Below are 27930 nucleotides of genomic sequence, written 5' to 3'. Positions count from 1 at the left end.
CGAAGACATCAACAGTAGAATATATAAGTAAGTTGTGGCATATTCATGTCATGGAAATGAACTACAGGGCCACACATCAACATAGATGAATCCAAAAATAAAAATGAGCTAAAGTAAGTCATATATAGTATAATTCCACTTACATAAAGACTATAAACAAGCAGCTATAAAAAAATTATATCACTTAGGGATATCTACCTAGTTGGTAAAATCTATAAAAGCTAGATGACAATTACACAAAATTCGGGACAGTAGTTGCCTCTAGGAGCAAGGGACAGGGATATGAATGGGGAGAGCATACAGGGGCTCCTAAGGTTTGGTAACATTCCATTTCTCAGCCTGAGCAAAGGGCGCTGGACATTTATTACTATTCTTCCAACTGTACATATGTAACATTTTCAGTTGTGTATTTCCAATTGAAAATAAAAAAGGAAATTGGACCAAAAAAGGCATTAAGTGTGACTCAGGATTTGAGCAAGGATGCTTGGGAGTATCATTCACACCCAGTACAAGGAAATGAAAAGGTGAATATAATTTGTGAGACGGAGATGATGGGTTCAGGTTTAGACAAACTCTTTAACCACAGATTTCTATTCTTAGCCATGGTAGGTGTGAAATTGCTCAAAGATCATCGGTTATTTTAGACTAGATTTGTAGGAGAAAGAGGGCAGTTGAACTCAGCAATCTATGTGTCTAGCATTGAAAATCTTCATGGTAAAGAATTACTAATAGGTTATGTATTAGGTTACTTTTCAGACCCACTCAACTCAAAGGGTTTGATATTACTCTTTTGATTTGGATTTCCAAGTCTTCTTCCTGTTGCTTTCTGATGATCCATTTCTATGCAAGATACAGAACTTAAAGCTGAGACACAGTCATAGAAGACCAGAGAACAGAAGTTTGTATGAGGCAAGTAAGGTGCATAGGAATGAGATTTTGGTGCGCATCCTGGCTAAATTCCAGAACTAGCAAAGAGAGGGCCAGTTCCTAAACCCAACTGAAGCAAATTCAGCCATCTCATTTCCACAAATTTGTCTACATTGCCTCTTTAATCTCTTTAAGGCCTTGGGGGGGGGCTTCTAAAATATAAAGGAAACTAAACAGATACTAATGTAAGACAAGCAGTGATCTATCATAGCAGCAACACTGTCAAAGACAGAACGCTGATGGTAGGATTGGAATCTAGACATAGATTCATAACAGGAGTTATGTTTATCCAGTGCTGCGTTGTATAATAGGGCAGTCACATGCCACATGCGGCAATTTAAATTAATTAAAATAAATTTAGAATTCCATTCCTCAGCTTCACTAATCACATTTTAAATGCCTCAATGGCCACATGTAGCAAGTGGCTACTGTATTGAAGAGCACAGATATAGAACATTTCTATCATAGCTGAAAGTTGTATTCAACAGCACTGACCTAGCAATATCCAGGGTAAAGGATGTTCTGATAGGAAGAAGGGTGAGCATCAGGATTGTCACAATTTAAGCATAATATTCCTTAGGATATCCAATTTCCACTTCTCTGTTTCTCTGCTCACCAACTCTGAATCTCTACTTTCCCAGCTTTCTGGTATTTGGGAAGAAAATGAACTGACTGGAAAATAATAAATTTCATTCTGCTTGGCAATTAAAATTCTCATTAAATTCATAAATTTTCTTTCTGATTTATAAATGAGCATTGGAGGCATGAATCTGAAAGAGGCTGAGTTTGATTACCCAAGTGGATCCAAACACTGAGAAGGGTCTTGCTTAAGTGTGTGACAGAAAGCGATAAAGAGAGCTGGAAGAAACATGACAGACTACTACCCTTCCTCTCTGACCTCCTTCTTCCTCCTTTTCACCCTGCTCACCTAGACCAGGTTAGAATCATTCCTTTGTACAGCACCCTGTCCCCTCTATCATAACCTTTGCCATATACCTGTTTATAGAGTGAGCTATGCCATTAGCTGTAAACTACTCAAGGGCAGAGACATCTCTTTATTCACTCTCAGTAACTAACACAATGCCTAGCACATGAGAGGTTCTCAAAATTAACTTTCTCCTACAGATAAATTGTATGGTGCAAATTCTACTTTTAGGGCCTGGTTAGTAGTTCTTTAATGAAGGCATGAACAAGAAATTAAAGGCCAGATACATACTGAACTATAGCAATCTCATGGAAATAACCTTGGTGGGTTGGGAGCAGGGAGAAATGAGAGGCAGATTAGAACAATTCCTTACTTACCACTGCCCAACCCAGGTCTTCTCAAGTGGGGAAACTAATATTTATGAAACAACTAATACATAATAATGCTTCACAAAAATCATAATCCTTCCATGAATGCTATGAATTTTTATTATTCTCACTTTACAGATGAGGAAACTGAACATCAGAGAGGATAAGCAACTTGAACAAATGCAAGGCAACTAAAAACAGAAAAGTTACTTTTCAAGTCCAAAACTATCTTATACAACTGTATTTGATACAAATGGGAATATTCACTGAACCCTGGGGAAATAAGGGAACTAGCATTTTTAAAAGAAGGTTCACTTAAGCGATATGATTTTATCAGAAAAGCACTGAAACTTTGCTAATCTTTTATTTTTCCTATCTGACTTCTCAAAAAGGGTGGCACAGCCAAGAATCTTCTCTGGTATGGTTTTATAATTGCATCTGTTTCCTCTCCATTCTGAGACTTTTCCATAAGAATATTCACTTTAATCCGACTTGTACTGAGTGGCTGGAAAAGTGGATATGCAGTAACTCTTTCAAACTCTTTTATCCCTTTCTTTACTCTTTCACGCTTCTCACGTGTAGGCAGCTGACTCTGGCTTTTTCTCAAGATTCTTTCTTTGAGTCTTTGCTCTGTAAGTTCTCTCCCTCGAATCATGCGTTCCTGATGATCTTTAATTTGCATCTGTTCCCTCTCATTTGCCTGTTTTCTTCTCTGTGCATTGTGGATGCCGTCCTCTTCTGGCACAATTTTTGGTAATGATGTTTCACTGAGAGGTCGTAGTACTTGTTTAAATGTTTTGTTCTTAAGTTCTCTGGCTTGTCCTGTTCGATATATGTGCCTCTCCGTGTGTTTCTTCTCTCTCTCACGTACCAAATAGTACCGTTTTAGTCCTTCTATGCTTTGGGTTGTTTTCCCCTCCATTTTCTTCTTGATTTTATTAGCTGTCTCTTCTTCTTTCATCATTTCCACTATTCTTTTAATATAATAAGACTGCTTTGGCAAGCCAGTAGTCAAGAGAAAGGGCTTGCTCCCTACAGAGTGTTTCATACTCCTCTTGGTATCTCTGAGTTATCAACTGTCTTGCTGCTGTTGTATGCACGCCACCTAGATTCTGTCAAAGTGAGGTTCAGAACGTTATAATGTGATCATCTTTTTCCTTTGAACACATTTTAAACAGAACCCTACCTTCCTATTGACACCAAGAAAAGCTATATGCTCTTTTACTTACTTTAATGTAATAATTGTGATTTTACCTCCATCACTCCCAGGTGAGCCTGTGACCTCTAAAAGTATGAAGTACTCACCACCACAAATCAACAACTAGTTTTAAAAATATATAATGTTGGGAGTTTTCAAAATGATACTTTGTTTTGTAACTATGGCCATAACTGGTAAACATTTGCCAGTGTAGACATACTACTGAAGATGTCACTTACATAGAAGGATTTTAATCTAAGATTCGTTCTCCGAGTAGTCCCAAACTGTATGATATGAAGATAATTATTTACCAAGATCTTTTTCTCCAGTGGGGACTGCTGACCTGCAGCAATCCGAGGATCTTTAGATGATTTAGCCCAGGCCAATCTGGAAGATAAAAAAACAAATGTAGATTAGAACATGGGAGGTGTCAGAACACATCTGCTCACATATTGTCTGAGTAAAGGAACACAATTGTTTTGGCTAAGACCAAGGGTATTTCCCTTACAAAGAAAAAAAATCTGCTAATGGGCAGGACTACAACAGGACCATTTTCCTCACAGGAAACCACTGCATTCCTGTGGTGGAGAATAATGAATGTTCTTTTAATAAAAAGAGGATCTTTCCTTTCATATGAACTACAAGCATACTTCTCCTGTGGACTCAGCATGAACCATTCTGAATCTTGTATCCAGGGTTGTGAATAGGAAGAGACAGGCTCCTTGGTGAGGTGTTGCCTGAGTACATGTATGTTAGATCCCTCAGTCCTTGAGTCTCCTCTGTCTTTGGAGATAATTCTCATCTTCCGTTTTATCAGTTCATCCTCTTTCTGCAGTTGCTTGATCCGAGCCCTCTCTGCCTCTATCAGCACATACAGCATCTCTGCCTTCTAATCTTTTGTTATGAAATTCTGTTCTCATTTGATTGCCCAACCCTCTGCTCACCTGCCTTATACTGCCAACCATCCTTCACCCTAAACACATCAGGAGACTATTCCCTGCTGAACCCTTCAGGATGGGAATTTTTAGTTACTCTGGGTTTATTTATAGGGCAGGCTGATGGCAACACAAAGACTACCAACTTTTATGTGTCGTCTCTGGTCTAATCTGAGTTTACTATGAGGTCATATTTAAGCCACTGAGCATGCCTGGCATTTCATCTCTGAGCCTTTTATACCATTTATGGTTAAAAACATGGTCATTGGAGCCTGCCAAAGCTAGATTTGAATCCTAATTCTACCACTTTCTAGGTGTGTGACTCAGGGCAAATAACTTCTCCCTATGTCAGTTTCCTCATCTATAAAATGGAGATATAAGACAAAAATCTGCCTTTCAGGGTTATAAAGAACAAGTACGAATTAGATATAAAGAACTTGGTAAATTCTCAATAAATGGTAGCTGTCTATCCTTCACAAGTCAAGACCCTGTCTATGAAGTCTTTCTGGTCTACTCCATTACAATCATTTTGCCTTCAACACGTTACATTTTTTAATTCTACAACTCATTTGAAAATTAATCATGGTTTACATTGTGATATCTGTATTCATGTATCACTTTTAACATTTAATGCTGAAACAGGCTCCTAAAAGGTAGGAACTGTAATTTATATCTAAAATTTAATGATGTCTCTATATTATCAGAGACTACCTGATATCAAATATTCCATATTTGACCTCTTAGGTATATTCTGATTTGCCTTATATTCCTATTTTGAGATTTTAAAATTATGACCATCTTACTTCTATTTCTCTGTACATAGCATCTAGCACAGTACTTAGAGTCTGATCCTAAGTTCTCAAAATTAATGATTTTTTGATTGATGATCCTTACCACATATCTGAGCATCTTTTTCTTATATTTGCCATAGCATTGTATCGTTTTATTAAAGCATTTACCAGTCTTCCTTGAAGTTTATAGATATATTTGTTTTATATGCATGTCCTTGGCTCTCACATTTTGTTACCTACTAGTGTACTTTTATTGTACTCTAATTATTATTTGTGTTCCTTGAGGTCAGGGAACACAGATCTCAACTTTGTCCCAGTCTCAGCTAGCGTATGTGTTCAATAAATACTTTATTGAATAGATTGTGAACTTGTGTTGGGAAGGATCCACGCCTTTTAATGCTTTGTTCCTTTACTGCATAGTCATTCAACTCATGATGGATGTTCGCTAAATGTTTATCAAAACCAGGGAGGGTGGAGGGCTAATTTCAATTTCTGTTTTCAAAGAAGAAAGACACAAATAAGTGAGAATAAAAACAGCCTACCATTATCAGCAACAATCTCCCTTTGTAAGAGTCAAAATGACATGCAACATCACAATTATGCAAAATGATGGAGTTTGTCACTCTTCCACAGCTTGCTGAGAGTTTTTACCCCTTCACTATGGTGTTCTCTCCATTTGAAAGACCACAGCTTGTGTCCTTCAGAGAAGAAAATGATGGCGGCTATCAGGGTAGGTGGTGCTGAGAAGGCTGGGAGAAAACTCAACTAGAAGCTCCCCCTTCAGCACAAGTTTCTACTTAGATTGTAGGTCACAGATGAATGAAAATAGCAAGATTTTCTAAAGATATTTATCTTCATGTTTTATAAAAGATTAGGGAAATGTCAACCGTTCAGTTAATGGATGACCACGATGATTTAGAGTGGACAGACAGGAGGCAGAAAAGAGGTGGCAGGCGGTCTGCAACTGAAATTCAAACGACCTAAGTCTTATGAAGTCCTACCTAAGGAGTTCCCTTGACAACTGTGAGCATCCCTCATATGGCAGAAGCTGAAGGAGTGGGGAGCCCCAAGCTCCTCTGTTCCACTACCTCCAAAGTCCTGGGTCCCTTCCCAAGTGTCATCCCTGTTTCCTCTCCTGTGGGACTAAGCATTCCTCCGGACTTCACCCTCCCCACTTTCTGTCCCTTAAGAAGCCCACTCCCAGGGCTGGACGCGGTGGCTCAGGCCTGTAATCCTAGCACTCTGGGAGGCCGAGGCAGGAGGATCGCTTGCGCTCAGGAGTTCGAGACCAGCCTGAGCAAGAGCGAGACCCCATCTCTACGAAAAAACAGAAAAAATTAGCCAGGCGTGGTGATGTGCCCCTGTAGCTCTAGCTACTCGGGAGGCTGAAACAGGAAGATCGCTTGAGCCCAGGAATTTGAGGGTGCAGTGAGCTATGATGACGCCACGGCACTCTAGTCTGAGCAACCGAGTAAGACTGTCTCACAAAAAAAAAAAAAAGAAGAAGAAGAAGAAGCCCACTCACTCCTTCCAAGTGCCCCGAACTGCCTCAAAGCACAAAAGGCCGGTGGGGCGCTGCAGAGAGCTCACGCTCGGCCAGCGGACCCTAAGGGTCACTAGAACTCTAAATCGCAGAATGTTTAGCTTTTGTTTTTAACCACTACACAGCCGCAAAAGGGAAAAACCGGCTCAGGAACGGTGGGAGTTGTGGTGCTCTAATCCAAAGAAATCAGTATTCGGTAAGGTTAGTACAGTTTTCAGGAGGACTCCCCCACTCCCCTGCAACTGGGTCTCTGTAGCATGTGAGACAAAGAAAATAAATATACCGGGATTGGGTGCTGGTAGGAAAATTAGCCAGAAGCACAGCACTGATTACCGGTTTTCTTACTCGACGTCACAAGGTCAGGGTAGCGCCGCAATCTCCCTTCGGAGGTGCGGCTCCACAGCAAACGCTCTGTAGATGAGGCTCGCGATTAATTATGACGTCTTAGCCACGCGCGAGCCCGAATGCGTCGACGCTCTAGCCCGCCAAGCTCTCGCTGCCCCGTCGCCTGCGCAGAGCCGGCGCTCTAGCCCGCGGAATTGGCTCGCCCAGCTCGCCGGCCCCTGGGTTCCCAATCGGTTAGGACGCTGGCTGGGAATTCCGGACGTTTCGGCTCTTCGGTCGCAGAGGCAGGAGGCGTGTGTAGGAGGAGGGCTCGGGTTATTTACGCCTAGGTTCTGGGACAGAGTGTGACCCCTGAGTGGGGAGGCGGGACTCCTCTCTCTTTTGTTAATGAACTTCTCATTCCCTTTCTAGCTCTCTGCTGCATGTCGGTCATGGACCTCGCCAGCACCTGCTCCAGCTTTCAGTCGGACTTGGATTTCTGTCCAGACTGCGGCTCGGTCCTGCCTCTACCCGGGGCTCAGGATGCGGTCACCTGTACTCGCTGCGGCTTCTCCATCAACGTTCGGGGTGAGGGGCTCGTACGCCGTGGTCCTGGCGGAGGGCCCAGGGTCGGAGGCTGGGGGACCTCAAGATCGGTTGGACTTGGGGAGGAGGGGCCTGGAGCAGGAGCCTGGAGCAGGAGGTCAGGCACTCGTATATTTGGTCTAGGGACGAAACCGAAGGGAAGGGAGTAGAGCCTCCTGGCCTAATCCGGAGGGAGAGAGGGGATTTCGGGCGTCGGCTCCCTACGCTGTCTCCAAGGAGTCTTACTTGCCTGCGCAGACTTCGAGGGGAAAGTTGTGAAGACTTCAGCAGTGTTCCACAAACTGGGGACAGCCATGCCTATGTCGGTGGAGGAAGGGCCTGAGTTCCAGGGACCTGTGGTACGTTAATGAGATCAAGGACTGCCTCTGAAAGGTGGGTAGAAAGAAATGGAGGAGTGATTGCAGAGATCTGGAGAGGTTTTTTCCCCATTCCAAGAAGAGAAGTGTGAAACATCAATATCTGAGGAAGTATGATAGGCTGGTTGCTGTGAGAAGTAGCGGGATATGACCAGGCCTCCCTAACCCACCAGCTTCTCCCCAGGTTGACAGGCGCTGCTCTCGATGTGGTCATGAGGGGATGGCATACCACACCAGGCAGATGCGTTCAGCTGATGAAGGGCAGACCGTCTTCTACACCTGTACCAACTGCAAGTGGGTATCCTTTCCCCTCCCTCTGCCCTGTCTCAGTCCATTTGCTAACTAAGCAAACCCAGTGACTTATTTTTCGTACTAGACAGTTGATTCCTTTCATCCTATCCCTCATTTCAGTGCAGTTCTGGTAATAGGGAGATTTTATGGTCGTTTTTTATTTTTAAAAATGACACCTTTTTTTAACCCTTCTTACAGCCAGTGAAGTAAACCTTTTAAGATATTTAAAAGGAAATTAAAAAACAGAGAAGGGAGGGATTGCTTAGTGGTCAGCATTTTATGCTAGAGTCTTCAAGCTGCAGTCAAGGTAGCTTTACTTTGGTGAGAATTAGTCATGCATGATTTAGAGACCATTGGCACACTGGATGGTTTTATGACCACCTCTTTAGTGTGTGGTGTTGTCAGTTCCACTACAGTATATCAAAATGTGCCTTTCTTTTATTTGTATTCTGTTTGGGATTTATTGGACTTTCTGAAAGCGAGAATAGACTTTTTTTTCGCTCAACCTTGGAAAATTATCAGCCATTATCTCATTTAATATTGCCTTTCCTCCATGGTCTCATTTCCCACATTCTGGAGCTCTAATTAGTTATTAGAACTTCTCTCCTATCATCCAATTCTCTCACCTTGTCTTTCATATTTTCCACTTATTTTCTCTTTTGCTGCCTTCTGGGAAATTTATTCAGGTCTGTCTTCCAGATCACTAATTCTGTCTTCAGTTTCAATTATTATTTTGAGTTCTACCTAATTATTTTTCAAATTTCAATCATTTTTAATAATTCTCAGTTCTTCAATTTAAAGGAAAAGTATTCCTTTTATTCTTTAAATGAATATTAAAAATATTAAATATGGTTATTCTATGCCTTATAATTCTGATATCCACAGATCTTGTATGTCTGATGCTGCTGTCCTTTTTTTTTTTTTTTAATATTTTTTTTTTTACCCGGAGCCACAACCAAGAAACCTTGAGCAAGTAGACTCCCTGCTGTCTTTTATTTCTGCTGATTCTCTCCTGGTGCTTTTTCTCTTTGTATTGTGATTTTTGACTGTAAGTGAGGGTTTTTTAAAACTCGAACTACGGGAACTCTTTGGGGCCTGGAGTGAATGCTGTATTCCTGGCATTTGTGGTTTTTGTTTTTTTTTTTTCAGATGCCTTGAGGCACTATCGAGCTGGAATTACTTTAAATAAATTCTTGGCTTCAGGTTTTTTTGGAGCAGACACATAGTATGACTTTCAGCTGCAAATCCATGTAAGGGCCAGACTATGGTTAAAAATTCTCAGGGGAGGTTTTTCTCTCTATTGAGACAAATTCTCCTTCTACAGAATTGACTTTTTTTGTTGTTATTCTCTTTTACACATAAGAGTAGCCCTTCGAGGTTCCCGAATTTATGCAGGGGATCTCCTATCAGACATTACAGGTTTTTTCTCTGGTTTCTTATGCTGCCTATGGCTTTCAAAACAATATTACGGTCACCATCCTAGCAGGAGTTTCAGTTTTAACTGTCTAGATTTCCGGTTTTACATCACTTTTTTTTTTGAGACAGAGTCTCACTCTTTTGCCCGGGCTAGAGTGCCGTGGCATCAGCCTAGCTCACAGCAACCTCAAAGTCCTGGGCTCAAGCAATCCTTCTGTCTCAGCCTCCCGAGTAGCTGGGACTACAGGCATGCATCACCATGCCCGGCTAATTTTTTTTTTTCTATATAGTTTTAGTTGTCCTATTAATTTCTTTCTATTTTTAGTAGAGACGGGGTCTCGCTCTTGCTCAGGCTGGTTTCGAACTCCTGAGCTCAAGCAATCCGCCCGCCTCGGCCTCCCAGAGTGCTAGGATTACAGGCGTGAGCCACCACGCCCGGCCTTACGTCACTTTTAATCAGTGTGAAGGTTGCCTTTACTTTCTTGCCGTCTCATCAATGGATTAAAAATATTCATACTCAAATATATATTTCTTTTTTATTTTATTCTTTCCTTATTTCTTTCTTTTTTTTTTTTCTTTTCTTTTCTTATTTATTTTCAGAGACAGAGTCTCGCTCTATCACCCAAGTTGAAATGCAGTGGCGAGATCATAGCTCACTGCAGCCTTTAACTCCTGGCCTCAAGCAATCCTCCTGCCTCCCAAAGTGCTGGGATTATAGACATGATCCACTGTGCCCAGTCCAGATACATATTTTAAGAATACTTTTTTCCTTAGTCTGTGGCTTGTCTATTTATTTTAATTTTTTTTTAGGTGAGTTTTTAATTCTTATGAGGTCTAGTTTATCCTTTTTTTTCCTCTTTAATGACTAGTGCTTTTTGTGTCCTAAGAAATTCAAGGTTATAATTTATTAGATATGTTTTTAATCCCAACATTTTTAGTTGTCTTAAAGTTGAGTTGGAGAATCGTTTAGGGGAGCTAGTCTTCCACAGTCTCATAAATAAAAGTCCTTCCTTGATTATTTAATTGAGTATCTCATGTTGTGCTGCTAGAAACTCTTCTTTTGGTTAACTATAACAAGTCCTTTCTTTCCTCATAGGTTCCAGGAGAAGGAAGATTCTTGATCTTTTTCCTGGGCAATTCCACAGTCCGTCCCTCTTCTTCCTTGGAAGGTGAAGGATACTGAGTTCTTGGACAAGAAATGCCTTGTCCACCTCTTCTAGTTGCAATGTGTTGCTCCCAGAGGAGAATCAAATCATCATATGGGGATTACCATTGTCCCTGGAGTAAGATACCCCTAGTTGAGTTTCCTTATTAAAGTTGTATTTTTCTATAAGACCCTGACATATGTGTTATTTATAATCTGTCTTGTTCCAAAAGGAATTTAAATGAGCTTACAGATATATCTGTATGAAAAAGAAAACTGAGGGGAAAAAAGAACAAAAAAAGGGAGCCAGAAATAAGGCTAATATAAAAAAGCATTTATAAGTATTCCCACACTATCTAAATCTGTTTGGTTTCTGACTTTAGGGAAATGAAAAGTAGGAATACAGATAGTGAGAGATTCAACAGAAGTTTTAACCAGATCTATTTGGCCTATAAATTTGGACAACAAAAAATCGGATACTAACGGATATCAGTGTATACTTACTATAGGGATACTTATGACTTTTGAGATGAATATAATATACAGTTGATCCTTGAACAACACGGATTTGAACTCTTCTACCTCTGCCACCCATAAGATAGCAAGACCAACCCATCCTCTTCCTCCTCCTGAGCCTACTTAACTTGAAGACAGTGAGAATAAAGACCTTTATGATGATCTACTTCCACTTAATGAATAGTAAATATATTTTTTTCCTTATAATTTTCTTAATAACATTGTCTTTTCTCTAGCTCACTTTATTGTAAGAATACAGTATACAATGCATAATATACAAAATACATGTTAATCAACTAGTTATGTTATTGGTAAAGCTTCTGGTCAATAGTAGGCTATTAGTAGTTAAGTTTTAGGGGAGTCCAAACTTATACATGGATTTTTGATTGTGCCAGGGGGTCAGCACCCCTAACCCCTGTGTCGTTCAAGGGTTCATTGTAATGATTGTAATAGATTCTCATATACAAGGGTAGAAATAAAAAAGTAAAAGTCACAAGGAATACCACTCCATTGAGACAACCAAATTATACTGTATATTTGTGCTTGTGTAGGTATGTGTGGCTATATTTGTACGTGTGTATAAATATTTTGGTTGAGTTTTTTTGAGACAAGGTCTCTGTCACCTGGGCTGTAGTGCAGTGGTGACATCATAGCTCACTGCAACCTCAACTCAAGCTCCTGGGCTCAAGCGATCCTCCTGTCCCAGCCTCCCAAGTAGCTGGGATTACAGGCGAGTGTCACTACATGTATCTAATTTTTTTAATTTTTTTTAGAGACAGGGTCTTGCTACATTGCCCAGGCTGGTCTCGAACTCCTGGCCTCAAGCAATCCTCCGACCTCAACCTCCCAAAATGCTGTGATTACAAGCATAAGCCACAGTCTTGGCCTATATTTGGTTTTTTAAATGAACTACACTGTACCTGCTGAATTGTATCTTGCTTCTCTCAGTTTGAACCAAAAACTTTTCAAGGGAAACAAATACATAGTCCAGGCACAATATAAAATATTCAAATTTTGGTTCTGGAAATTAGTATTCCTGCATTCCTTGGCTTAAATGGTGGTCGGGGGTTAGAGTAAAAATGATTATCTTGTAATTGTGTGGTCTTTTATATATTCAGGGCTCTCAAGCTTACAGTATCTTGTTTGACCCTCACAGCAACTTGAAGAATGAGCAGAGCTGTCTTCCCCACTTTACATTTAAACTGTTCTAGCAGTTGACTTTCCTGACCCACTCCTGAAATCTGAAACGAATCTGTTCATGTTTCTATCCTCTTTAAGCCTTTCTCTGGCCCATAACACTGACTGGATCAAGTCCAAACTTCTTAGCAAAGTATCCTAGGGCTTTCCATACAACTACCGCCTACCTGCCAAGCCTTATCTGGCACTCCCCTTGGATCCCAGCAGTACAACACTCCATTTCTTTCAGTGCACACACCTACGACTGTAAGCTGTTCTCTACCCTAAAAAAGACATTTATCTGCCTTTCTGGTTCTTGTTTTCCCGCTTTCTTTTGTCTTCTAAGAAACGTGCACATACTTTCACGTAATGTTCTATTTTGTAATTTATGACCATTTCTCTGCTTTAGTCCTACTCATCACCCCAGAGAGAGTACGTTGGTAGTGTAACTAAATTCAGTTTCACAGATCAGACTTAGTTCCATGTTTATGCCCCCAGTGTCTTACACTTTTGTTAGTTCTGAGCATGCCCGTCTTTCCCATTAGACTGGGAGCTAAACGGCAGGGTCTGAGTGTCTTAAGTGCCTCCATGTTCAAGGCCTCGCACAGTGATTGGAAAAACCCAAGCTGAACGTGCAGTAAGTGCTCAAACACCTACAAGCACATGGTGAAGACCAGAACCCCGATCGCTTGCATCTTAATCTTATTTCCAACCGCTCCCAGGTCCCGTTTCTCTCCAAGGAAACCAAACCAAACGATAAAGAAACGACAATAGCCCAGGTAGGGTCATTACTATTGCCCCTTAAGTTTCCTGCGCCCTTCCACCGCCCAGAGAGGGGAGATGGACTCAGCCATTGGACTTCTCAACTCGATGCACACGCCGCACCTTCCCCGCACCAGCAAGCAGCGCCGGCGGGGCACTACCCTTCCGCGCACCCCTCCTGCGGCCTCTCCGCCGTGCGCGCGCCCGCTGCCCCTGGCCCTCCCTCCGCCCCCACAGCCGCACTGACGCCTCTTCCGCTAAATTTGACTTTCTTTCTTGCAGCGCCTGCGCGTTGTCATATTACGGCGGAACTAATCCGGCGACGCCTGCGCTTTGACGCATTTGGTGCCGGGAGAAGGGAAAAGGGGACCGCAGAATGCGTCACACCCGGAAGCGGAGAGCCGGAAGTGGGGTTGGACAAGTTATCCCCAGGGGTGGGGAAGCAGAGGCCCAGAAGGAGGGGGAAAAAGAAGGCAAAGGATCCTGGCTACTACTCTGAATCCTATACCTCTTCTCTTAGACCTCAGAGACACAGGAAAAGGGAAGGAGGTCTCATCCTCTTCCTCCCCTCCTCCCTCTCCTCAGCCTTAGCCATGGCCGAGGCAGGGGCCGGGCTGAGTGAGACCGTCACTGAGACAACGGTTACCGTGACAACCGAGCCCGTGAGAAAGGCGGGGGTGGGGGGGCGGTGCTGCTTAGGGGTCTGGGAGATGCCGAGAGGGAGGGGACAGGGCTTAGCAGAGTTGCTGGGGCGGCTGGGCCTGGGAATATGGGAGGTGTGATGTTGACTATCTGGGGCTGGGAGAATCTCAAGGTATTGGAGCAAGTTAGAGTGGCAGTGATGGTGCCGGCGACTGGCCAAGGGACATGTAATAGGGAGTTACAGTTAGGATATAGGTGTTGCTACTTCGGGAGGTGGTGCGTGTATGCAATGAACTAATGGGAAATTGGGGATTAAGGAGCAAGAAAAGTGTTGAGGAAATGCAAGGCCATGTAAGAAGGTATGGTTGGAGGCCAGCTTATCAATAAATATTAATACTTACCAATAAATATTTGTCGAAAGGATGAATGTAAAAGGAAGTGGAGGGAATAAGGAAACAAAAATAGAAGATGAAGAGGATATTTTGAAAAATCAGAGAGGGGAGATGTAAATGGAGAAACAAGTAGCATTTTGCAAAAACAGGTTAAGTTGCTTTCAAAGGGAAAAGGTTGCATTGGGCTTCATAACCTCGATTCAGGGAGTTTAGTAATTAGTAGTTTAGTAATGGTTGTTACGAGAGATATCAGGATGCTAGAGAATGGATGGCTAAAAGGTAGGGAAGGGCTGGACTTGAAAATGAGAGAGATAAGAATGGAGGTCTTTTCTTAATGGGAAAAAGAATAGAGACCTGGAAAAAGAGAAGGAGATCAAAGATTAGGCACTGGAGACTGAAAAAATAATTTTCGTGTGTTAATACTACCAAGGATGATTTGGGGAGGAAGACGGAGAAACAGCAAGGATTATATTTTCCTTTGAAGATTTGCTGGGACTTTCCATAGGTTAGGAATTGTATCTTCTCTGTATACTGGTGGCTATCAAGAACAGGAAATGATACTTTCTCCTCAAGGGATTTCCTGATGTCAAAGACCTGTTCCATTTTATCTTTTCTCAGCACTCAGCTCCTCTGGTGCTATGTACTGACTGAGCTGGGGAAGAGAAGAGAGAAGGTCCCCCGGGAGGGAGCGGGAAAGGTCAGTAGGATGGGACTGGACTGGCATGCCCATCCCTCTTAACCTTCTAGGAGAACCGGAGCCTAACCATCAAACTTCGGAAACGCAAGCCAGAGAAAAAGGTGGAATGGACGAGTGACACTGTGGACAATGAACACATGGGGCGCCGCTCATCCAAATGTGAGTAACTGTTGCCCCACAGTAGCCCTGTGGTCCTGCCTCCCTTCTGCGTATCTTCTACCTTCTCACAGCCACTGGCCTCCCAGAAGCCCCAAGATGCTCATATTTTTGTCACTGTCTTGGTGGTTCTCTGGCATCTGGGGAAGGAGGTTAAGGTTAGAGGGAAAGAGGTAAGGAGGGGCTGGAACTGCGGTGTGCCAAGGCCTGACGGCAAGAGGTGTCAGAAGTGGGAGAAGTGGGGCTTTGGATTCTTGGCTCTCTAAATGAACAAGGGAATTGGGTGCCTGAGTCCCAGGGGGTGGGCCTGAGGAAGCTGGATCCTGGAAAGTAGGAGGAGACAATGGTGAAAGTAGGAATTTTCACCAAGATTGAGGGGGAATGGAACTGACTGTGCATCTTACTCTTCCTCCTTTTTAACTGAGCTCCTCCTTCCAAATCCAGGCTGCTGTATTTATGAGAAACCTCGGGCCTTTGGTGAGAGCTCCACAGAGAGTGATGAGGAGGAAGAGGAGGGCTGTGGTCATACACACTGTGTACGGGGCCACCGCAAAGGACGGCGTCGTGCAACCCTTGGACCAACCCCTACCACCCCTCCCCAGCCTCCTGACCCCTCCCAGCCCCCTCCAGGGCCAATGCAGCACTAAATTCCTCTCTCCCCCACCATTCCTGTGTCTGTCTGGCCCTGAATGTATCCATGTGGCTACTTGGGGACTAAACCTATGATTTGATCCCTTCACCCACCCCCTCCTTCCCTCTCCTCTGCCTGATAGAGGGAAGAAGAAGAGGAATGTGGACAGAGATCCTGGAATTCTGACTTGCTGCTATTCTAGAACCCAGGCTCCTGGGTTCCCCCAGTCCTCATTTCTTCTGCCAATACCCACCCCCGTCTCTCTGGGGATCCAAGCCATCTTGGTCCCAGTCTCTTCCTTTTGTTCTCACTGCCAAACTGCCTGTCCTGGGATCTAGTTATCTTGGCCCCTGCACTCTCAACTTAAGTAGCGAACACTTAAATTGGGTTTTCAATAGTCCCAGCTTTCACTGCCAGGGTCCAGTCAGATTCCAGGCAATCTCGCCCCAGCTATGCTTGTGCATCCTGGTTTAGAGCTCTTCCACTGAGGTATTTATGTAATCCTAATTCTTAGCCCTTGCCTGTGGGCTCTGAGGTCTTACGGGAGACCCAGGGTTTCCAGTTCTTCCCCTGCTGCCTACCCCTCTCATGCCTTCAAGAGGAGTTAGGAGAGAGAGGTCTTTATCATTCTCACCTCTAATGGAAAATGGAACAAGAAATAGTCATGTCCTCTCTCCCTGTCCTTCTCATGTTATCTGGGATTTATGACAAAAGTGGCTTAAGACAGGTCACTTAGAGCCAACTATCTCCTCAAATTCGGTCTTTCAGCTTCACAGACAGATCCAACATAGTCCCAGGGGCCTGGGTCCCTAAGAGAGAAAGGAAAAGGGAGGGAGCAAAGGGATGGGGGTGTGTTCCCTACACTGCACTCTCACCCCTTCCTTCCTACCCTTTGATGTCTCTGCCAGCCAACATGTTCAGCTCTGTCAGCCCTCCCACCCCTTACTGGGATCTGGTAATTGTTTTCCGGTCCTCTTCCCATGCACAGTTGCAGAGATCGGTCAAATCCATACCACCACTGAGGTCTCATTTATTGCCACAGATGCACAAAATAAATAACCCAACATCACGAAATGTGTTAAATATGGGCCCATTTATACATATGGGGAAAGATATGAGACTATGTACCAAACTCAGATGAGTTTGGGGATGTCTAGGCCATTCCCAGGTTGAGGAGAGGAGAGGTAGCACCACTGGTTCCTTTCTGTGAGTACATGCAGGGGGCGGTTTTATGGGAAAATGTCATGAGCATAAAAAGTCACAGAAGGAGGGTGGAGTGGAACTGGCTTCCCTCCCTGCCTCCCACAGAAAGGGGTATTAAGCTTCCTATAGGGCCATAGGGCCCAGGCTAGAGTCAAGCCACTTGTTTTAGGAGGAGTCTCTTGTTTCTCTTGAGGAGAAACTTCAGAGTGGACAGGACAGGGAAGCCCAAGCCTTAGAACCATGGAGAAGGCCCTGAGTCCTTCTTTGGAGCTAGTACGGGCAAGAGTGGGAGGTAAATATTTGACTAGCAGGGCCTCTGTGTAGTAAACGTGCAGTTTACCAGTACTGGTAGGGCAGGGCCTGTTCCCCAGTTCAGGCCTGGAATAGTATAGAACGGGAGAAAGTAGGTGGAAAGTACTGGGGTAGCGGTGGGAAAGAAAAGATTAGGGGGCAGGGGAGGAGGAACGGGATTTGGCTTTGGGCATGGATGTGGAAACCTGGAGTTATTATTTAGGGGAAAAATAATGAGACAGAAAAGAGATAATATGGTTTGGTGTGCGGTGCTTATTAATACTTCTGCAGTGGGCGTGCGGACATGATCCCTGCAATGAGTGGGGACTTCCAAGCCCAAGAGTAAGCAGCTTCGGCGCTTCGGGAGGCCGGCGACTAGCATGGGGGCTGGGGACGAAACTCTCAGCCTTCCGCTGGCACAATGCGCAGCGGGGCGCGGGGGTCCCGGGTGCAGAACAGCGGGAAGATGCGCTCACCCAGGGGCCCGGGCGCCTGGAAGGCGAAGAGCAGGTCCAGCGAGCGGCCGTCGTAGAAGGCCACGCGACCCCGCTCCCAGTCCAAGTCCACGCGAATGCGCCGCGGCGGGGGCCCGGCGCCGCCCAGCAGGGTGGGCTCCGGTGCCGTGAGGGCCCAGAGACGGCCGCCGCGGCCCTCCACGGCCCACACGGCTCCCGCGGGGCACAGCCTCACGCGACCCTTGCGTTGCACCGACTCCCCTGCCGCGCCCACGGCATAGCGGCTCTCCCCGTCGTCCTCATCCTCCCCAGAAGAGTCTGTGCAGGAGGCGGCGCCCGCGGTCTCCACCTCCCAGCAGTGGCGGCCAGCTCCGAAGCCCTGTGCGCCCAGCACGGCCGGGAGCTGGTCAAAGCGCGTAGGGCCGTCAGGGGGCGCGGGCGTCCCCGGTGGGGCCACCTGGACGCTGCGGCGGTCGGCAGAGATGAGCAAGTGGCGGTGCGCGGTGCCAGGGTCCAGGGTAAGGTCAGCTGGAGACAAGGAGACAGGAAGAGGACTGCGTGAGAGGAGAGGGGTTTCTGAATCAGAGGCAGGGCGGGGTGGAGAATGGGCCGCCGAAGGCACGCACGAGACTAAGAGTGCTAGGGAGTGACCTCAGAGCAGTTCAAAGGCGGCTGCGGGACCAGAAAGGAGGCAGGCATATGAAGAGCAGGCCTGGGCAACATGGAAACTGTGCGCCAACGCGCCACTTCTGTAAAATTGGACTTGGGAAGGACCATACTGGCTCAGGGCAGAGGGCACAGCACAGAGACCAAAGGAAAGGTGGTCTGGTTTGTGGGATTGGGGGAGGAAGTGTGAGGCTGATCCAACTTCTAGGGAGGTGTGAGGACTGATACCTCAATCTGCAGCATCTGGGGTGGGGCGGGGGAGCTGGGTCAGCAGGATGGGGAAGGTAGATCTAAAGAGAATGACTGACACCTGCTACTGGAACCCCAAGTGACAGAGGGGAGGGGCGGAGGGAGGAATCCAAGGTATCCTGAGAAACCAGCCCACCCACCCACAGAAAGTAGGTGTGGACAGGCCTGTTTCTATAGGTGGTGATAGCTAAAGACAAGAAAAAAGAACCATTGGCTCTATATGTATGGGGTGCTTTGAGGAAAGAGTTCTGGATTAAGAGTGCTAGAAGCAATCCGGATTGGGTGGGATGGTGGGATGGTGGGTGACCAAGAGGGCAGACCCTCTTCTCTAGGCAGTTTAAAGAAGGGTAGAGGGCATCTTTCTTTTGGGGAGTGAGCAAGGAAGGAAGGGGCAGGGACATATGCTGAGGTCCCGAATCCCTTCTGGAGAGGACTGATGACAGGTGATGGAGGCAGAGATTCCTGAGAGGCAACTGACCTCCAGGAGTCTGTTGTTTGTATGAAAAAGAGAGAAAATGGCTAGAATATAAGGAATGAGGACAGACGTTGTTAGAGGTTGAGTTATATCCCCCCACAAAAAATGATATGTTGAAGACCCCCAATACCTCAGAATGTGACCTTATTTGGAAATAGGATCTTTACAGAGGTAATCAATTTAAAATGAAGTCATTAGTTTAGGCCCAGTCCAATATGATTACTGACTTAGAGAAGTTTGGACAGAGCCAAATGCATACAAAAGGAAGACAATATGCAGACCACCTGTAACCCAAGGGGCATGTGAGACCCAGAAGCTAGGAGAGAGGCATGGAACAAATTCTCGCATGGCCCTCAGAAAGAACCACACTGCTAACACCTTGATTTCGGAGTTCTACCTCCCGAACTTCGAGATAATAGATGTCTGTTGCTGAAGCACCTACTTTGTGGTACTTTGTTACACAGCAAGCATTCTTAGGAAACTAATACAGACATGAAAAAGGACTTGATCATTTTTGAGAACTAACAGGGAGAAAGCCTAACACAGACTCTGATTCAGTTCCCTCCCCTCTGCCCTCCTTACCGGTCAGTCTGTGAAGCATGTTCTTGACCACTGGGAAATCTTCAGGGAGATCATCCTCTGAGTTAGATGACTTGGGTGTTGGGACGTCAAATCTGGAAAGATGAGGGGAATGGTCAGGAAATCAGTAGATAATCCTCTACCTTCTGAGCTAATGCCCCCACCTCTACCCCACTCACATCTCTGGAAGACGAAGGGGTGAGGCCACACCCCAGAAAACCTGCCTGTGACTGGGGACAAAGACATGGCCCCAGTGGGAAAGTGATGGCTATGGCAGCTGGCAGTGAAAAGGAACAGTAAAAGTGGAACTCACCGTCTCCATGTCTTCCTTATATCCTGGTTGGGCAGAAAAAACATGGATATGAGCTCTGGGCTTCCTACTGTGGGGCACCCTCCCCCAGCCACCTCCTCAGGTGAGCTCCATCTGAGTTGGTGACATCCCTTCCCCCTCTCAGAGTGATCTCACTTCCACATCCCCTGTGCTCCTTTCATTCTGTCCCTTCCCCTTTCCCGACCCATCCTTCTTCTCTCTCCATCACTTTTTCCTCATCCTCCTAACTTCACCCCCACTGTCCTCCCCCTCCATTCCCCAAGCGTTCTCAATTCTCCTTCCCCAGCCTCATCCATGCCTGTTTCTTGCCCCATTCCTTGCCTCCCTCTGCTGCCTCCTCAGCCCCATTCTCTGTGTCTTTCAGTGACCCCATCCTTATCACCTTCCTGAGTGTCTCCCAGACAAAGTCTGTCCCCCCACCCCCATCACACAGACCAAACACACACCCGGAGCCCTTGGGCTAAGAGTTGGCATATAAAAGCCTTACAATAAAGCTGCTTCCCCTCTTGCCATAAAAGCCTGGTGGCTTTTATTGGGCCTTTTGTTTTGTGTCTCTACCCAGGCCAGGGAGGCAGCTGGGCTTGGATGTGTCCCAAGAAGCGCAACAGACCCGCAGTGTGCCATGGGACCCAGGAGAGGGCGCTAGATGTTCCCCCCTCCAGGTGTGGGATCCCTGACCCCTCTACTTCGCTGCCCAGCGCTGCGGGCTGGCACGGTGGTGAGCGAGAGAGGAAAGACAATTTCCTTAAGTAAGCCAATTACGCCTGGACTAATTAGATCTGCGAAGACTTCAAAGGGCGGAAGCAAGACCCGAGCCCGGCTTGGCTGCTGGGGAGAAGCAAGTCGGGCGTCCAAGACACCTGGGGGTCGGGCAAGGGAATGGAGTTGGTCGGCGGCCGAGGAGTCGGGCCCAGCCGAGGCGCGGGGGAGGTGGTGCTAAGGCTGCGGAGAGGAGCCGGAGGCCCCAAACGCTGTTCTCCGGACGTCGCCTCATTCTGTCGCCGCCCCTCCCTGGGGCCCTCGGATGAGCTGAGAATAACAGTAACAAATCACACGCAGCTCAGCTCGGCTAGAGCCCGAGTCCAGGGACAGACCCCACGACACTGCAGGGGCGTTTGTATCTGCTGCCCACTCCTGTCCTCCGTCCTCCTTCCCTTCCCCGCCCCGCCACGCCAGCCTTTTCTCCGCTCCCACTCTCCCCGCCAGTTCTCACCCCGCACCGTCCTCCTCGGCTCCCTGCTCGCCCTCGCCCCAGCAGGGCCCCCTCCCGCCCGCCGGCTCCCTCCCCTCTGCCAGCTGTCCTGCTCCCGCGCGCCCCGGCTGTCCGGCCCGAACTCCCGCAGTTCCCGCGCTCTTCGCGGGGCTCCAGGCTCTCGCGTGTTGTCCAGTACCCCAGCCCTTCTCTGCCTCCCCAAACTCTTCTCTCCAGCTCCTCTCTCTAGACTCAGGCACCCGATCATTCCCCTCCCCTCTGGACCAAGTGTCAACCCCTCATCGTCCTTCGGGGCACCTCTCACCTTGAGGACCCGGGGTCACCCACCCCTCATCCTTTGCTTTTTCTCCCCGAACTCCATTGCCTAAACTTGCACAGGCTACCCCGGGGACCATGAAGCTCCCCCTTCCACCAACAGCTGCGGACCCGTGACGCGCACCCCGGCCTCACCTCTGTGTGCGGGTCCAGGCAGCCCATGGTGGGGATGCGGCCCCCTCGGCGTCTCCCCGCGCGGGACCCAGGCTCGGCCAGCTTCTCCCGCAGCCCGCGGCTGATCCGCACCTCCACCGCCAGCCGCACATTCGACCTCAGGCAGCGGCGGGGGCACGGCAGGCCGCAGCAGGGGCAAGCGGTGGGGGAAGCCTCCGTGCCGGCCGCCGGCGGGGTCCCCCAGCAGCCGGCCAGACACGCGCGGCAGAAGCTGTGCTCACACGCCAGAAGCACCGGGTCCTCGAAGGGGCCGCTGCACAGCGGACACGTCGCCAGCTGCTCCAGACGCTCCACCAGCCCCGGGCCCAGCTCCGGCGCATCCATGGGGAGCCCGGGTCTGAACGCCGCCCCTTCCTCGACCTCCGCGACCGCCTTCGAGCGCACAGATGGCCGGCCGGCCCTGCTGCTTGCGGAGTCGGTGCCCCTCTCTGCGTCTCCCGCATGAATTTTTGCCGCTTCTCTGCCCCCCTCCTGGGGCTGCCTCGGTCTCAACCAGAGTCTCGATCTGTGCGCGAATCTCCCCACCACATCAGGCTTTATAGGGAGGGTGGAGGCTCCTGCGGGAGGTAAACATCAGGCCTTGCGTAACGCCTCATCTGGTTCTCCCGCTTCCCGAGTGAGGTTTGGGGGAGGAGGTGGGGAGAAGAGGACACCTCGGTCCTGGAGCCTAGGAGGTGGTCACTAGGGGCGCTCCGGGGCAAGGTAGCCCTGTGTGGGAGGGTAGCCCCCTGTTACTCGCCTGGAGAGCCCGAGTTTTATCTTCCTCTCGGCCTGTGGTGTGCAGGCGGGCAGAGTGCCCAGGCTCGCTCTTGGCATGTGTGCCCACATCGCCAGGGTGTGAGTCACTCCAGGTGGCTGGCACACCTACATCTGAGGGCCGGGCAGGAAGCACAGATCCTAGTGTGCGCGGCTTTGGCAAGCCTCTGAGTGTTGGTGTGTGGCTGTCATTCCCCCTGCGCCGAGGCCTTTCCATCTTCCCTCCTTACCTATTAAGGGCTTAAGAACACTCTGAAGCTCTGGGGTAAGGGGCGGGGAGCAGGCGCCCACACTCCTGCCTCCAGGAGTCCAGAGGGCTCTTGCAGCTCTCCCTCCGGCTAGCTCCCAGGGCCCCTCCTTACTTTCTTCCTAAGTCTCTCTTTCTGGTTCTTTCCCTCTCTTTCCCCCATGTGTGTGTTTTTTATTTCCATTTTTGTCTTTCCCTCCTCCTTCTTGGGAGTGTACCCGAGGAGTATCTATTTCAACTGTCATGGTTCACTGAGGCCCAGAGAGCTGGAATTGCCAAGGTCACATAGCAAGGGAATGACCAGAAGTGGAACCATACCTAGATCTTCTTCTGACTTGTCCCCTTGCTGTGACCCGACCCTGCCTCTTTTTTTAATTGCAGATCCCTGGAACTCCCTCCTGCTTTCTGATTTTTTTTTCTGATGTTCCCTTCTTCCCTTGCCTCCAACTCTCTCTCTTTTACTCCTCCTCCGCTCCTCTTCCCAGCTCTCCTCTCTTCCTCCCTTCTCTTCCTTGCTCCTGCCCCATGCCAGGCCTTGCTATCTGGGTATCCATGGGGGTTTGTGAGTGAGTAAACATCTACAGCTGTGATCACCCACACTGTTAAATACTTGTGTGCACCATCAACGTCCAAATGCCCCAGTGTGCACACACTTACAGACAGATACGCTCGTATAATGCAAACATCACAGATACAGCTCAATAGTCTCACACACATTAAATATCACTGGGAGAGACATCCAGTATTATTTAAGAACAGATGGACATGCTCAAAGAAAACATACAAAGAGACACTGTGTCATTAGTTTTATAGTCAATAAGAACAACAATACAACAGCAGCGAGGCTTTAGTGGAGCAGCAGGACTTTATTAGGCACCTGTCTTCCCTTCCTCCATACTTTTCAGGGAGACACTCAAAAATGACACCCTGATAAACAAACCTACTAGAACAAACACAAGTACAATCATCTTGGAACGACTCTCCCAGTTCAGTGCTCATAAAACACACCAATACCCAAGCAAAAGACTACAGATATGACTGAAATCTGTTTTGTAAAAAATGTACGTCTATGCTACAGTAGGTAGAATAATGACCCCCCCAAAGATGACCATGCCCTAATTCCTGGACCCTGTGAACATGTCACCTTACTTGGCAAAGGGGAATTAAACTTGCAGGTGGAATTAAGGTTGCTAATCAGTTGAATTTCAAGTAGGGAGATTATTCCAGATTGTCTATATGGGTCCAGTGTGATCACAAGGGTCCCTAAAAGTGGAGGGCCAAAGCAGAAGAGAACCACAGAGAGCAGCGTGAGAAGCCTGTGGCCTGACATTGCTGGCTTTGAAGGTTGAGGAAGGGAGCGGTGAGCTGAGGAAGTCGGTGGCCTCTAGAAGCTGCAAAGGCAAGGGAGTGGATTCCCCACTGAAGCAGCAGAAAGAACCAAGCCCTGCTGACACCTTGATTTTAACCCAGTAACACCCACTTCAGGCTCCTGAACTATAAGACAATAAATGTGTATTGTTTCGAGCCGCTAAATTTGTGGTACCTTCTTACAGCACCAATAGGAAACTAGTACATATGATTCCCTTTCTCCCTCAGTCTCTGGCTCTCTCATTCTGTCTGCGCTGGTCTGTTTTTTGCCTTCCAATTTGTCACATTTTCTGGAATTCTCTGCCTGTCTTGGCCTTCTTGTCAGTCCCCTTTTGTCTCTTTTCCTCTGGGTTACTTCATTTTCCTGGCTCCGTCCCCACCTCCAAGGCCTCCCAGACAATGAGCTCTTTCTGGATCTGGAGAAGTGTCTCTGAGTGTCTCCGGGAACCTTGTATTGTCACTAATCCAAGTGCCCTGCCATGGCCTTCAAGGTCTTGCCCGTGCTTCGCAGCCTTGTTTGCACATTGGAAGCATCTGGAAAACTTTTAAACTCCTGATGCCCAGGTGACACCTCAGACCAATTAAACAGAATCTCTGGAGATGGGTCCCAGGCATCAGTAGTGTTGAAAGCTCTCCAGGAGGTTCCAGTGTTTAGCCAAAGGGGGAACCCATGGCCCTGCCTGGTGAGGTGTGCAGGTGGCCCTGTGCCTCCATTTTCCTCCCGGTGCTCTAGCTGCAGTGCTTGATGTTTCCGTTCCTTGAACATGCCAAGCTTATGTGGCCATACAGCTTTGCACTCAGTGTTCCTTCTGCGTGGGCCCCCTCCCTCCAGAGCTTCACATGGCTTTCTCCATCTTCTCTTCCAGGTCTCAACTCAAAGGTAACATAGTCAGAGAGGACTCCTTTTACCACTTGTATCTCAAGTAGTTTTCCTCAAAGGCATTCACTATCTCTTTACCCACATTTACTGTCTTCACGGCATGTATTACTGTCTGCAGTGATGTGTTTACCTGTCTGTGATCTGTTCCTATCCAAGAGAAGGGAAGTGGCATGGGAAGAGGAACCTAACCTTCACGTTCGCTGCTGCTTTCCCTGCACCCGCAGCAGTGCCTGGCACATAGTCTCAGTGATCTATGCCCAAGTTGTTCAATTGCTCCTCACGGATCGGGCACAGTGAGAGGGTCCTTTGACTGACCCTGCTTAGACCTTCTTGTCCTTCTCAGTCAATAGTCATTCCTCACCGGCAGATGCCAGGCACCGTGCTGGGAAATGCTCCTGTCATGTGGGACACAGTGCTCCATCTGGCTGGAGAAGCTCATGACTAGTTGTTGTTTTCCCTCTATAACTAGACGATGAGGATTCCTGCTAACAAAGCTTCCGCTCAGCCTTCATGCCCTGGTTACCATGAATTCACATCTAATGGTTCTGGGACACCAGTAAGGGAAAAGGCATTTGGAAGGAGACTGTGCCAGAAACATCTCACTCCTCAAGACCTTTTCCCTCTCTCCGGAATCGCTAACCACTCTACACTTGATCCTTTAATCCTCCCTTGGGTTCATTGTATCTCTGGAGAGCTGGAAGGGTGGATATGAGTTTGTGTGTGCTGGCTTGGCTTGGCTTGCTGCAGTTGACCATGGCTGCATCCTGCCTCTGGCTTAGCATCCACGTCTTCTCCTTGCTTCACACAGGGCCGCCCAGGTAACTGTTCCCACCCCTTTCCAACTCCTTCCAGGATGTCTCCTTGTGGTGTTGCGGAATGTTACAGCTCAACACCCACGCATGGCACTGGGGGACGTTAGGGGTGGGAGAGGCCTTAGCCCTTCCCTTCCTTCCTTTTCCTTCTCTTCCTTTTTGTCCTTCTCTCCCTTTGTCTATCCTCTATTCTCTCTCCTCTGTATCAGTAACATCCCCAGACTTTTAAAAAGTCCACAAGTCTTTAGGGGCTTCCAGGGGGGGAGAGGTAGGTAAGAAGAGGTGTTTGGGAGACCGATGACAGGACAGTCATGGTCCCTGCCCTTGGGAAGTGTGACGAGGCAGGTAAAGTATATGCATCATCAGCCAAACCTACCATTCCTGCGTTAGGGACTGTAACAAGGCAGATACGGTGTATCCGCCATCAGCCTCAATCTGTCGTTGCCGGACACTGAGGGGAAGAGCGGGTGACGATCCTGCTGACAGAGACAGGACGAGTGGGGACGATTTCAGGAAGGACCTGTAAAAGGAGGAGAGGTTGTGTTGAGAGGGAGAGACATGAAAAGGCTGAACGGAGAATGTAAAGCACCTCTAGGGAGAAAACTGGACTTGGGAAAAGAAGGCCCAGGAAGTAAGAAGGATGAATGAAGGAAACCACAATTACTCCTCAATGTCCGCTGACTATGCCCTTCCAAAATATTTCTTTCCATCTCGATTGCTTCTGTAATGACTAATTTTTTAAAAGACTCTGCAGTTGACAGTGTATTTTAGTTTTCCTACCCAACCACTTCAAGGACTCTGGGCAAACATGCCCCGAGGGGAGGGCAGGGTTAGGAGGGGTGGACTTGAGGTGGAAATAGAGGAAGAAGATCCAGCCATATGAATCCAATCATTCCTGATCTCAGAGGCATGACCTATGTTACGGGACTGTCACCCTCATAGTCCACTCTCTCATTTAACCCTGTAACAGCTGTGAGGCCAAGTCCAGCCATTGTACGGTGTCGTCACTGGGACTCTGGTGGGGCAAAGCATTTGACCAGGCTCAAACAGCTGGTTAGAGGCAGAGCCAGGACTAAATCCAAATGTACTGGCTCTAAATTCCCTTAAACATTAATTTCTTTCTTCTGAGACTTTACTTTCTCATTTCTGTCCCTCCTGGGAGCCTCCTTCTTCCCTCTCCCTTTCAATCTCTGCTTAGGGGTCACAGTTCCTCTAAGATGCTGACCCTCCTTCAAGCTCGTCCTGGCTGCTCATTTGTTCCCTTTCCTTCTGACAACCCCCTTGTCCATGTCACTGCTATTGCTTTATCCATCCTTTTAATTCCCCCTTAAACATTCACTGTTCATCCTTCTCAATGTTCCCAAGGCCTTCTTGTTCTCCAACCCCTTAGCAGGGTCCCTTTAAAAATTGTGCATTTATTTATCCATTCATTTAATTATTCAACAGCTATTAATATTTACTAAACCCCTAGTGAAGTGGAAAATTGGAAAATTCCACTAAAGTGGAAAATTCCACTACCGGGCTTTGTCCCTTGCATTCCTTACCTGAGGCCCCTCCTCCCCTGCGACCTTTCCCCTCATAAATCACATGTAGCAATTAGTGTACCAGGCTGTAAAGTGACTTAGGACTCTGTCTCACTAAAGTTAACCCTGTTGCAACCGTGCCCCTCCCCCTTAAGCAGAGTGTATAAAGGACTGCAATGCTCTTTGTCTGGTGCTCAGAATTTGGAGGGGAAAATCCCCATCTGAGCCTGCTGGCATATAAACCTGTTTTTGCCAATATTTCTGTGTGCGTGTCGGTCTATTCCCGGTCATCTCTGCTGTAACACTACTATTTGCTGAGCACTGTTCTGGGAGTTAGGGATACCGTGGAGAACAAGCTGGACATGGTCCCTCGTCCTCTGGCAATTTAGATCATATTGGGAGAGACCAACAATAAGCAAGTAAACAAATACACCAACGCTTTGAAGAATATGAAGTGGGTAATATAAGAGGAATTACTGGGGGAGGTGTGACTACTGCTAATAGGGTGTTAGAAAATCTCCTCTAAGGAGGTGACATTTGAGAGGAGCCCCGGCTGCGGCTAGGAGAGCTGGAGGGGAGCCCTCTGGGAGGGCAACA

At 47.3% G+C, this 27930-nt stretch overlaps 3 protein-coding genes and 1 long non-coding RNA gene across 5 annotated transcripts; 2 read left to right on the top strand and 2 right to left on the bottom strand.

Moving 5' to 3' along the window:
• Positions 1-2535: 2535 nt before the first annotated feature.
• Positions 2536-7081, bottom strand: LOC105817315. The gene is made up of 3 exons (XR_001137836.1): positions 7021-7081; positions 3730-3805; positions 2536-3332 (listed from the first exon to the last, which is right to left on the bottom strand). It is a non-coding gene; the product is annotated as an uncharacterized LOC105817315 (long non-coding RNA).
• A 167-nt stretch (positions 7082-7248) lies between these two features.
• Positions 7249-11015, top strand: ZNRD1 (zinc ribbon domain containing 1). 2 transcript variants are annotated; one of them, XM_012652968.1, is made up of 5 exons: positions 7249-7325; positions 7444-7599; positions 7855-7955; positions 8158-8267; positions 10777-11015. In XM_012652968.1, exons 2-5 carry the CDS (start codon positions 7455-7457, stop codon positions 10799-10801), a joined length of 381 nt encoding a protein of 126 aa, XP_012508422.1. In that variant the 5' UTR covers positions 7249-7325; positions 7444-7454; the 3' UTR covers positions 10802-11015. The 2 variants fall into 2 exon arrangements, with proteins under 2 accessions (XP_012508422.1, XP_012508420.1); XM_012652966.1 differs by having other exon boundaries at positions 7249-7329.
• Positions 11016-13555: 2540 nt separating this feature from the next.
• On the top strand, positions 13556-16865 carry PPP1R11 (protein phosphatase 1, regulatory (inhibitor) subunit 11). Its single transcript, XM_012652969.1, is given in 4 exon segments — positions 13556-13940; positions 15060-15168; positions 15610-15741; positions 15744-16865. Coding segments are annotated over 4 exon segments (342 nt in total). The 5' UTR covers positions 13556-13871; the 3' UTR covers positions 15776-16865.
• A 678-nt stretch (positions 16866-17543) lies between these two features.
• Positions 17544-22375, bottom strand: RNF39 (ring finger protein 39). Its single transcript, XM_012652951.1, has 4 exons — positions 21709-22375; positions 20028-20050; positions 19718-19809; positions 17544-18273 (listed from the first exon to the last, which is right to left on the bottom strand). The coding sequence occupies exons 1-4, from the start codon at positions 22069-22071 to the stop codon at positions 17693-17695; spliced, it is 1059 nt and encodes a 352-aa protein (XP_012508405.1). The 5' UTR covers positions 22072-22375; the 3' UTR covers positions 17544-17692.
• Between the last annotated feature and the right edge of the window lie 5555 nt (positions 22376-27930).

Source organism: Propithecus coquereli, unplaced genomic scaffold, assembly GCF_000956105.1.
Source record: "Propithecus coquereli isolate 6110/MARCELLA unplaced genomic scaffold, Pcoq_1.0 Scaffold404, whole genome shotgun sequence".
NCBI classification, from domain to species: Eukaryota; Metazoa; Chordata; class Mammalia; order Primates; family Indriidae; genus Propithecus; species Propithecus coquereli.
This window is presented reverse-complemented; position numbering and strand designations above follow the sequence as displayed.